The sequence below is a fragment of the Macaca mulatta genome, chromosome 2, assembly GCF_049350105.2.
Source record: "Macaca mulatta isolate MMU2019108-1 chromosome 2, T2T-MMU8v2.0, whole genome shotgun sequence".
NCBI lineage: Eukaryota > Metazoa > Chordata > Mammalia > Primates > Cercopithecidae > Macaca > Macaca mulatta.
The window spans coordinates 60,622,293-60,634,457 of NC_133407.1; the positions used below are offsets into that span (position 1 = coordinate 60,622,293).

At 40.1% G+C, this 12,165-nt stretch overlaps 2 protein-coding genes across 10 annotated transcripts in view; one reads left to right on the forward strand and one right to left on the reverse strand.

Annotated features, from left to right (window-relative positions):
• VEPH1 (ventricular zone expressed PH domain containing 1) overlaps nucleotides 1-12,165 on the reverse strand; it is a 265,267-nt gene that overhangs the window by 196,578 nt on the left and 56,524 nt on the right. The window lies entirely within an intron of this gene.
• Nucleotides 669-7,458, forward strand: PTX3 (pentraxin 3). The gene is made up of 3 exons (XM_001103515.5): nucleotides 669-1,071; nucleotides 1,537-1,938; nucleotides 6,229-7,458. Exons 1-3 carry the CDS (start codon nucleotides 942-944, stop codon nucleotides 6,840-6,842), a joined length of 1,146 nt encoding a protein of 381 aa, XP_001103515.2. The 5' UTR covers nucleotides 669-941; the 3' UTR covers nucleotides 6,843-7,458.

A 12,165-nucleotide genomic window follows, 5' to 3' on the forward strand; every position in this document is an offset into this window, starting at 1 on the left:
CGCCTGTAATCCTAGCACTTTGGGAGGCTGAGGCAGGTAGATCACCTGAGGTCAGGAGTTCGAGATTAGCCTGGCCAACATGGTGACACCTCGTCTCTACTAAAAATACAAAAATTAACTGGGCGTGGTGGCAGGTGCCTGTAATTCCAGCTACTCAGGAAGCTGAGGCAGGAGAATCGCTTGAACCCAGGAGGTGGAGGTTGCAGTGAGCCGAGATCACGCCATTGCATTCTAGCCTGGATAACGAGAGCGAAACTCAGTCTCAAAAAAAAAAAAAAAAAAAGAAACACAAAAAAGTCTATAAAAGTATAGGTGCAACTCCAGAAGTATTAAAGACAAGATAGCTCGGATTGGACTTGACTTCCAGAGCCATACAATTCTTAATATGTTGGTTTATCTTGGAATCAGACCATTTTCAGTTTCAACCTGTAAAACAGCATACAAAGGAAATATGGAAAGTTTTCTATATATAAAGGGTTGTGAAATAATAACAGCTCACAGGAAATGCTGAAATTATGATTTGCTTCAGTACCCTCTGAGACCTTCAGTCTCCCCTACCACCCCTCCTTCATCCCCATTGCTATCAATTCAAGTTACAACAGCTAACTCTCAGGAGAACAGTGAAAGCCTAGTTTCCTTCCTCTTTCCCCTCTGACCCTCCTCCAGTTAATCTGACTGCAGTGTAAACCTTTGCGGTTTAATATTGTGCAACTTTCACATTTCCCTTGCCCTCCCACCCAGCCCCCTCCCCCACCAAATTCAGGGGAACTCCCGTTACCGCAGTGCCACCAGCATTACTCATTCATCCCCATTCAGGCTTTCCCCAGCATTTATTAAGGGCTCTCCGCTCCAGCCTCACTCTCATTCTCCTCCGCTCAAATTCAGCTCACTTGAGAGTCTCCTCCCGCCAGCTGTGGAAAGAACTTTGCGTCTCTCCAGCAATGCATCTCCTTGCGATTCTGTTTTGTGCTCTCTGGTCTGCAGTGTTGGCCGAGAACTCGGATGATTATGATCTCATGTATGTGAATTTGGACAACGAAATAGACAATGGACTCCATCCCACTGAGGACCGTAAGTTCACTTTAACTGTTTCTCTGCTAGCCCTAACTACATATCCACCTCTTGGTCTAAATAACACATGTATACTTTGTAGCCAGTGAGACGAGTTAAAAATTTACAGTTTGTTTTGCAAAAGTGAGAAGCACTTGAAGAAAGATGGAGGTTTCAAAGTTATTTCTGGAACGTACATAATGGGTTGAATCATATAAAATCGCCGATATTTGACTGTTTTGAGCTACATAACCGGCGATTTCATAGGGTACAACTTAATCTATACCTGAATGAATGATTTCCGTCGTTTTTGAGACATTTACATGCTGTTTTTCGGAGGTGTCCTTAAAGGGAAGGGGGATGCCAGGGAAGGGGGATGCCAGGGACGGGCTGCATCTTGGCACCACCGAGGGAGGTCAGCTTTTACAAAGCACATCCAAGGCAGGCCTGGGCGGACTGGTAACGTGTGTGTATCCCGCGCTCTAGCCACGCCGTGCGACTGCCGTCAGGAACACTCCGAATGGGACAAGCTCTTCACCATGCTGGAGAACTCGCAGATGAGAGAGGGCATGCTGCTGCAAGCTACGGACGACGTCCTGCGGGGCGAGCTGCAGAGGCTGCGGGAGGAGCTGGGCCGGCTAGCGGAAAGCCTGGCGAGGCCATGCGAGCAGGGGGCTCTCGCGGAGGCCAAGCTGGCTAGTGCTCTGGACGAGCTGCTGCAGGCGAGCCGCGACGCGGGCCGCAGGCTGGAGCGCCTGGAGGGCGCGGAGACTCAGCGCCCAGAGGAGGCGGGGCGCGCCCTGGCCGCGATGCTGGAGGAGCTGCGGCAGACGCGAGCCGACCTGCACGCAGTGCAGGGCTGGGCGGCCCGGACCTGGCTGCCGGCAGGTAAGGAGGCAAGCGGGGCCCGGACCTCCCACTGCGGCTTTGTTCCGGGAGCGCGCTTAACGGCAAGCCAAGCCAGGCCAGGCCACCTTCTAGGGGAAGCTTTCATGGGAAGCACACACACACACACACACACACACACACACACACACACACACCCCTCTATTTCTGCATGCGCGGTCACAGAGCTCAGGCACACCATACAAGGCGGGAAAATTGGCTTTAAAAAAGTATTCCTCAGTCCTAAGGAACCCTAAAGAGAGTTGTGGAGGTAACCCTTACAGTCTTGAAATAGACTTCTAGGGCCCCTGACACCCGATCCGACTAGGCGCTGCAGGAGTCCACTGGCCCGTTATAACCGTGACCCTTCTTGCCGCCCAGCTTCCCTCCGTTAGGGATTTCCACGTCTTCTAATTTTATCCTGTCTCTGTCTTTAGAGGAGCTCTGGTTTCCCGCACTATTTCAGGGCCCAGGCTAACGTTTAGGGATGTTTTCCAGCCCCTCAGACGGCCACTCCTCTCCGCCCATTCTCAGCAAGAAACTTGAGACTGAATATCATCTCCTGAAGGGTCAGCGGAATTCTCCAGGGGTCCCCCAGTCCCCGGGGTTTGTAGAATTAGCGCGACAGGGGAGGTCGGAGGGTGTGCAGTTTGGGATTCAGCGTGGAAGAGTCAGGTGTAGGAGCCAATACGTGTAGGCGATCCCAGCTCCAACCCAGGGATTCAGAGAATTGGGACCAAACAGGAGAGAGACTGTTCAAACCAGAGACAACTTCTCAAAATCCCATGTGACACTCCATGAATCTCCAAACAGACATGGGTTCCCAAAATAATACATTCTAAAGATGGTTAAAAGAAAGAAACAGAAGATTCGGAGCCAAGCAATACTCCTTTGTATGCCAAAACTTCTAAGAAATGATGGTGTGACAATCATTTTGGATTATATTAGAAAATCAGTGTCCTAGGTAAGAAAATATAACTTGCATTTCTCCTGAGAATCCTTCCCTATATTTCCAAGAAAACAACTTTTGCTGGATGGGGAGGGGGAAGAAGCATGTTTCATTTAAAATTAGAGAACTTTATGTAATGAGAGCATGTTTCATTTAAAGTTACAGAAACCACACCATATTTCCTAAATATTTGAGGGGTGCTTATCAGTAAATACCAAATAGGGCTTCAGAGGAGAAAAAGCATAAATTCAAATGTACAGTAGATTTTCAATGTGACAGGAGAGAAATTAGAATTCTGCAGCCATTTTAATGGATGAAATGTCTTGTGTTTTGCAAACCACATAAAGTCATTGTACACTTAATGCACCCGAAAAACTGAAGAATTACTCTATTTTTTATCTTCATCTTTGCATATTAGTTAGAGCAGAAGAGGGATGTATTTCTGAATTCTAAAATGTTAATCCTTATTACATCCAATAATACTTTTACCCATAGGCTTTGATTTATCTTCTCTCGGTCTCCAGCCAGCTTGGCTCCTAATCATTCTGTTGTTAGCCTCCTAAGAACCTGGTTTTAATTTTGTTTGGTCTTTGATAATCAGAAAAACCTATTAGTTAAAAGCCATTTCATAAGAGAGTTTCTGACATTTTAAAGAGGTATTAAGAGCCTCGTTTTGGGGTATTGCTTGTCCCCAAAAGAAGATGACCAAAAATAGCCAACATGCGGTTCCAGTCCATGAACTTATACAGCCAGTGTAGCCTATAGGGAAGCTGAGTCTCTGAGATGCAATCCAGGACTGCTTTGGAATGCAATCCTGACTGCCTGGGCTTATTTAAAGAGGAAATCACTTAATTAGACTGCAGTAGGCACCCTCTTGAACACTACTTTACTGAAACTTTATAGAGACTATGTCAAATGCCCATGGATATGGTGATTTTTTCAATGATTTTTATTTGATTTTAATTAACACAGATAGAAAAAAAGATGTACCTAGCAATTTCATTTGAAATAAGAATCACTGCGTCATTAAAAATTAATTTTAAAAAATCTTCAGAAGTTCAAATTATTTAGTGAAAAAGAATCAAAGCATGACAGGGCCAGTTTTGTGTTTTAGTATTGTAGTTACTTTTATATGATTATCTGAATGTCAATATTTTATTTGACTATCCCTAATACTAAAGGATAAGGTCCATAGTTGTTTAATGTTTTCAGAATAAAGCCTAGCCCTGAGCCACTTGTAGGAACCTGACGTAGTTTACCATACTTTTACATGGATGTTTGGGTTCTCTTTACCAGTTATTCTGGAACCGTACTGGGAGTTTGCTTTTCAAAGTTATCTTATGGAAAATCTTCTTTAGGTTGTTATACCTGCCCTAATTTAGGTGTTTTTTAAAAAAAATACCTAAATACACACACACACATATATATACACACATTTATATACATATATGTATGTATACATACACATATGTGTATATATACATATATACATATGTGTGTATACATATATGTATATGTATGTATACATATGTATATATGTATATATACACGTATATATGTATACATATCTATATAAGTATATATACACATGTATATATACACACACATATATACACACATATATATACACACACACACACACACACACGTATATAGATGCAGAGCTCACCTGTTCTTTCCCAGGGACACGTAAAAGGTTTTCGTTTCAGCATCTCCAGCTTCCCAAATTGCTAAGTCGCCTTGAGATGGACAGTGATGGAAACTTACTGAGCTTTCCACCTCAGATTTGAAAGTCCCCCTCCCAAGTGCTCTTTAGCAGAAACATGTTCTCCAACCAGGCCCCTTGAAAGAATGTACTTCTCTTAAAGATTTTCAGTTACTGCTTAAATAGTAATTATAAGCCTATGGACAAAGTAGAATTTTTAAACGTATTTTTGGTCTATTCAGCTCTTGAGTGCTACATACTTGCTGCTTACAGACTTGCAGAATATTAGGAGCAGAATGGAAAGGCCTTTTTAAGATAACACTAAAGCCTAGAGAAATTATGGGGCTCATCCAAAGTTGCACAGCTCATTAGTAGTAACACCATCTGGATTCTAGCCCTCCTAGAGAAATCTAGGGGTTCTATTAATAAGAGGCAATGTAGTGTGCTGGTTAAGGGCATGGCCTCTGTGACCAGACTGCAAAAGTTCAAACTCTAGTTTTACTACTTATCAGCTATGTAAACATAGATAAGTTACTTTTACCTAAGTTTTCTCATCTGTAAAATAGGAATGTAAAAGACTATCTCTTAGGGTTAGCATGAGGATGAAAATGACATGCAAAGTGATTAGAACAGTATCTGATACATAGTGAATGCCCAATAAGCTTAGTCATCCTTATTATACATTGTTGCCTTTCAAAGGTAGTTTTCTAAAAACTGTGCAAAGTTTACAAATATCTGAGAACATTTGGTGTATTAAAATGTATTCTGCAGGCTGGGTGCGGTGGCTTATGCCTGTAATCCCAGCACTTTGGAAGGGTGAGGCAGGTGGATCACAAGGTCAGGAGTTTGAGACCAGCCTGGCCAATGTGATGAAACCCCATGTCTAAACAAAATACTAAAATTAGCTGGGCGCAGTGGTGTGAACCTGTAGTCCCAGCTACTTGGGAGGCTGAGGCAGGAGAATCGCTTGAACCTGGGAAGCAAAGGTTGCAATGAGCCGAGATCGCACTACTGCAATCCAGCCTGGGTGACAGAGTGAGACTCTGTCTCAAAATAAATAAATAAATAAATAAATAAATAAATAAATAAATAAAATAAAGTATTCTGCAATAACATCAGTATCCTAGAATTTTGCTGAAAAATGCATGTTGGTAAAGGCTAAATGGAGTGAACCAGATCTACTGAATTTCATAGGTTTATTATTTTAGGAAGCTGGTGGTGGCAAAAAGAGAGAACCCGGTTGGGTTCTGAATTCTTGGAAATTATAGAATTATTGTCTGAAGTTAACTGATAGTGATTCAACTTTTTTTTTAAAAAAAAGCAGTAACAAAATATGTAAATTGGAAGGGGAGGTAGTTATGGCTTTTGTTATTTTGTGGGTTTGGACTAGTTGGCTCTTCTATTTGCATGCTTTCTCTTCATTTCGATGCTTCATTGGATAAGACAATTGGCTTTCCTTTTTCTCATTTTCTTTGCTCTGCAGAGATTACAGTTGAAGCTTCTTAAGTCATAATGTAGGGTTTCATATAGCTTTCAATTGTAGTCATTAAAATGCTTATGTTGAAATAACTAATGCCAGAATAATTCTGAATAAATTTATATTTTCTTTAATATTCTTCTTGTTTTCTTGCTACTCTAGGTTGTGAAACAGCTATTTTATTCCCAATGCGTTCCAAGAAGATTTTTGGAAGCGTGCATCCAGTGAGACCAATGAGGCTTGAATCTTTCAGTGCCTGCATTTGGGTCAAAGCCACAGATGTGTTAAACAAAACCATCCTGTTTTCCTATGGCACAAAGAGGAATCCATATGAAATCCAGCTGTATCTCAGCTACCAGTCCATAGTGTTTGTGGTGGGTGGAGAGGAGAACAAACTGGTTGCTGAAACCATGGTTTCCCTGGGAAGGTGGACCCACCTGTGCAGCACCTGGAATTCAGAGAAAGGGCTCACATCCTTGTGGGTAAATGGTGAGCTGGTGGCTACCACTGTTGAGATGGCCACAGGTCACACTGTTCCTGAGGGAGGAATCCTGCAGATTGGCCAAGAAAAGAATGGCTGCTGTGTGGGTGGTGGCTTTGATGAAACATTAGCCTTCTCTGGGAGACTCACAGGCTTCAATATCTGGGATAGTGTTCTTAGCAATGAAGAGATAAGAGAGACTGGAGGAGCAGAGTCTTGTCACATCCGGGGGAATATTGTTGGATGGGGAGTCACAGAGATCCAGCCACATGGAGGAGCTCAGTATGTTTCGTAAGTGTTGTGAAACTCCACGTGAAGCCAAAGAAAGAAACTCACACTTAAAATACATGCCAGTTGGGAAGGTCTGAAAACTCAATGCATAATAGGAACACTTGAGACTAATGAAGGAGAGAGTTGAGATCAATCTTTATTTGTACTGGCAAAATAGTGAATAAACAGTTGAAGGAAAGACATTGGAAAAAGCTTTTGAGGATAATGTTACTAGACTTTATGCCATGGTGCTTTCAGTTTAATGCTGTGTCTCTGTCAGATAAACTCTCAAATAATTAAGAAGGACTGTATTGTTGAACAGAAGGACAATTGTTTTACTTTTCTTTGGTTAACTGTGTTTTGGCCAGAGATGAATTTTACATTGGAAGAATAACAAAATAAGATTTGTTGTCCACTGTTCATTGTTATTGGTGTGTACCTTATTACAAAAAAAAGATGATGAAAACATATTTATACTACAAGGTGGCTTAACAACTATAAATGTAGTTTATGTGTTATAATCGAATGTCACTTTTTTGAGAAGATAGTCATATAAGTTATATTGTAAAAGGGATTTGTATTAATTTTATTAAGACTATTTTTGTAAAGCTCTACTGTAAATAAAATGTTTTATAAAACTAGCTCATGTCATTTAATTATAAATTTAAGAGACGTTTTGGAGCAAACTCATACTTTTCTCTTTTCATTTAAAGTAGGCAATTAGTTTTCAGACACTATTATGTGAACAGCATGGTTAATATTGTTAGGAATGAACAACTATAGACTTAAGTTTGGCTTCCTATAAATCATAAGCAAGAAATATTATCTCTACCAAGTCAATTCATCTCTGTGGGTTTTAGTTTTCTCAGCTGAGAAATCAAGGAATTGATGAAATAAGAATCTCTAGGACTCTTCCCATTTGACAATTCTAGGAGCTTATACAACAGCTTTCTGTACTGTGTAACATAAAAACAAACACCAAACATGAATCATCACAGTTCCCCAGATACACATGATGCTTGCAAGACATGGCTTAGGAATGTTATTTGGGAGACCTAAGAATCTGGAAAAGAACTCCTGCCCTGAAAGCACACCCCTTTCTCTTACTTACTCAGGAGGGAAAGGTCAAGCCCCTTCACACTGTGGACTTGGAGGTAATTTCCCCACCATGCTAGCATTCTCCTGTAGAGTCTATGTGAGGGCTGATAGAAGGGCCTCACAAAGCTGCTTCTGAAATGAGGTGGACCCACAGTGATGATACGTCCTCCTAAAGATAGAGCATGGACAGCCACAGGACGTTTTCTCTTCATGAGGTTTGGAGACAGGACCAGGAGTAATTTTGTAACTAACTAGCTAGGTGTCAGACAAGTTACATAACTCCTTTGGATCTTCTCAGTAAAAGGAGATGATTGGACTCATTGCCTTTCAGCAATAAAATTCCATGAATCTAATAATTTTTGCGTATGTTCATCATATAAGTATAGCTTCATCCCATTTGTGAAACCCACAAAAGAGGCTAAGTCTCTAAGAAAATCACTTATAGTTAGGGGCTGATAGACCAGTCTCAGACTCTTGGAGATCACATAATTCAAGGCTCTAGGCACATTGGGCACATGCAAAGTCCCTATCTAGCCATTGTCTATATGACTTGAACTCCCAGCTGGAAGAAGAAAAACTAGACCCAAAACTTAGGCAGAAAATTAGGCATGATTTAAATTCCTTTACACGTTGCAACACGAATTATCCATGTTTAAGTGATGCCAGATGTTGCAGGCCAAGATAAATGCAAATTCATATGCTGGCAGAATGTAATGTAAGAAAACTTTTAATTTTTTAAAGTAATTACATGTTTATGGCAAAGAACAAACAAATAGAAGAAAATAAAATAATTCTTGGGTTAAAAAAATAGAAATTTCATCTGCTAGAGCAGTAAGTCTAGCTAGGAGTTCTATGGACTTATAATTGTTCCCAGATATTCATTTTCTCTCTTTCCATAAATGAGAGAATCCTAGCTTTAGTGGCACATGTGACCACTCAGAGTAAATTCTATATTTTTCAACGTTGCCTGCAGCTTGATGCAGCCATGTAACTATGTTCTGACCAATGCTGAAACATTACATGTGATTCGTTTCCTCCTTCTGTCTGATTGGAATATGGTAATGGGCTGAATTTCGGCAACCATCTTAGACCATGAGACTCCATGCAACAATACAGAAGAAGCATGGGTTTCTGATCGTTGTGAAGCCATCTAGCCATCCCTGGGCTGCCTGCACTCACTGCAACCCCACTTTGTAGGTTGAAGGTGAAATTTGGTGAATTTCATTCACCAAATACTGAGGCATCACCATATTACAGCATAGTAAACTAATTGTGCAAGATGACTCAAACTATTAGGAGGAAAGATTTCTTTTATGTGAGAGAAAAATATACTTGTGTCGTGTTTAATCTTTTAGTTGGTTGATCATTCAATCTAATTTTGATCCAGTAATTTTTATTTTAATATTAAAAACTACAGCCAGGCAGGTGGCTCACACCTGTAATACCAGCACTTTGGGAGGCTGAGCCAGGTGGACCACGAGGTCAGGAGATCAAGACCATCCTGGCCAACATGGTGAAACCCCATCTCTACTAAAAATACAAAAAATGAGCCGGGCATGGTGGCACGCACCTGTAGTCCCAGCTACTCGGGAGGCTGAGGCAGGAGAATCACTTGAACCTGCAAGGTGGAGGTTGCAGTGAGCCATATTGCGCCACTGCACTCCAGCCTGGCAGCAGAGTGAGACTCTGTCTCAAAATATATAAATAAATAAATTAGCTGGGTGTGGTGGTGTGCTCCTGTAATCCCAGCTACTCTTGAACCTGGGAGGCGGAGACTGCAGTGAGCTGAGATCACACCACTGCACTCCAGCCTGGTACAGAGTGAGACTCCATCTCAAAAAATAAAATAAAATAAAATAAAATAAAATAAAATAAAATAAAATAAAATACAACTACACACTTTATTCTCTCTAAAACACCCATAACCTAAACTTGGAAAATACATTTTACAAATTCTCGGGAAGTTGGATATCTGACTTAAAAAAAAACAACAACAACTAAGCAAATTAATGAGTTTGAGAATATATAGGTGTTAGCAAAAGGAGGAAATAAGAAATGTGTAAAACTGAGATAAAATATCTAAAGAGAAGTATCAGCATGCTGGCTTATGTTAGCACATTGTCACATATTTTCATTCACCAAATACTGAGGCATCACCATATTACAGCACAGTAAAATAATTGTGCAAGATGACTCAGACCATTAGGAGGAAAGATGTGTGTGTAATAAATATATATTATATATATACACATATATATTTATAAAATAATATTATTTGTGTGTGTAGAGTGAGCAACTGTCCTGGTTTCCCTAAGATAGTCCCACCTTTAGCACTGAAAGTTCCATGTCCTGGGAAGCCCTCAGTCCCAGGCAAACTGGAACAGTTTTTCACTCGAGTATATATGTAAGTACGTCCGGTAGAGCTAATTTTTTGGCAGAGATAATATATGAACTAAACACAGTTGATATATTTTCCTTGTCTATTACAATATAAATTGGCTTATAAGTATTAACACCTTTAAAATATATTCAGAACATTCTACTACCAAGTATATATTGTAGAATTGTAGAGCTTTCTATTTACAATTACTGGATTGACTTCACTTTAACGAAGAATTAGATTTGCAAACAAACGAGAAATTATAATTGATTTTTATTTCATTTCCTCTCAAATCTTAGATTAGAAATCTCTTCCCTGAGTTTTACTAAGGCCAAATGTTTCCAGAATTGTCTTTCAGCCACTTAAAAAATGTACTCCTAAGGTTAAAGTCTTGGTTAAAGTAATTGAATATGTTCATTGATGTATTCTTGGATTCAGTGAACATGAACACTCGTATCGTTGATCCTTGCATCAAGTTTTATAAATCTGGAGTGTAGAAGACAAGTTTGCTGGGCTTGGGGTCAGAAATCCAGTATTCAAATCCTGGCACTATGACCTACTAACTTAATAACTGTAAGAAATCAGGCCTGTCAAGTAATCTCAATGAGTCTCAAATTAGTCAGGAAATTAGGGATAACAAGACTTGCCTACCTTATTGAAAGGTTAGTAAGCAGATAATTTCAAAAAAGTGCTTTCTAAACCATAAAGTTATATTGAAAATAAGATAGTTATCTTAAAAAATGTTTTTCCAAGTTGTTTTCAGTGGATTGAAACATAAATAAGCAAGCAAACAAAAATACAAACAAATAAATGAATGTAAGGATTATTTTTCATTGTGGGTAAGTCATTTTCAGAGTTCAGCACACAAATGTCCAAATCTATGCAGGCCTTGTTCTACTTTACAGCAGCATCTACTGGCGAAGTCAAGAAGGTGCAAACTCTGACTTAGATCAGATCCAAGATTTGGTTAACAATTTAGAAGTCTTTTTCTGTTTTACGATATCTCTGTTCCTTGATCCATATGTGCATTGTCTTTTTATATCTCTACATTTAATAGTTTTCTATGGGTATAAATATTCAGGTTGAATATTCTTAATAAGATTGCTTGGTAGCTTATTTCCTAGAATATTTGATTAATAAATTCTTTCTCAACAACTTGTTTTATGGTGAACTTAAAAACCACTTCCTTTAAGAATAATTGTATCATGAATTTTTAATGGTTAAGCATCTCCCTGGAGATTACAAAACTCCATGAGGGGATACGGTTCTGCTTCCAGTCTTTTTTTTTTTTTTTGAAACGAAGTCTTGCTCTGTCTCCCAGGCTGGAGTGAAGTGGCATGATCTTGGCTCACTGCAACCTCTGCCTCCCAGGTTCAAGTGATTCTTCTGCCTCAGCCTCCCGAGTAGCTGGGATTACAGGCACGTGCCACCTTGCCTGGCTAATTTCTGCATTTTTAGTAGAGATGGTGTTTCACCACGTTGGCCAGCTGGGCTCAAACTCCTGACAAAAAGTGATCTGCCCACCTCGGCCTCCCAAAGTGCTGGGATTACAGGCATGAGCCACAGTGCCCAACCTGCCTCCAGTCTTTTAATATGGACCTGGTACATAGCAAATACTCAATTGGTGATGACAAAAACAACCAGAATGATGATGATGATGATGATGATGATAATGATGATGATAGAAATCATGATAACCATTGATGAACGATGGGCCCAGAATTGCACAAAGCATAGACATTTTATCTATTTAAGTCTCATACATCCTATGTTATATATACTACAACTGTCATATTAGATGGGGGGACAATTTTCTATCTCCATTTCTCTGAGACTGCTCACCAAGCAGTGGTTTGAAATTTGTCTCACA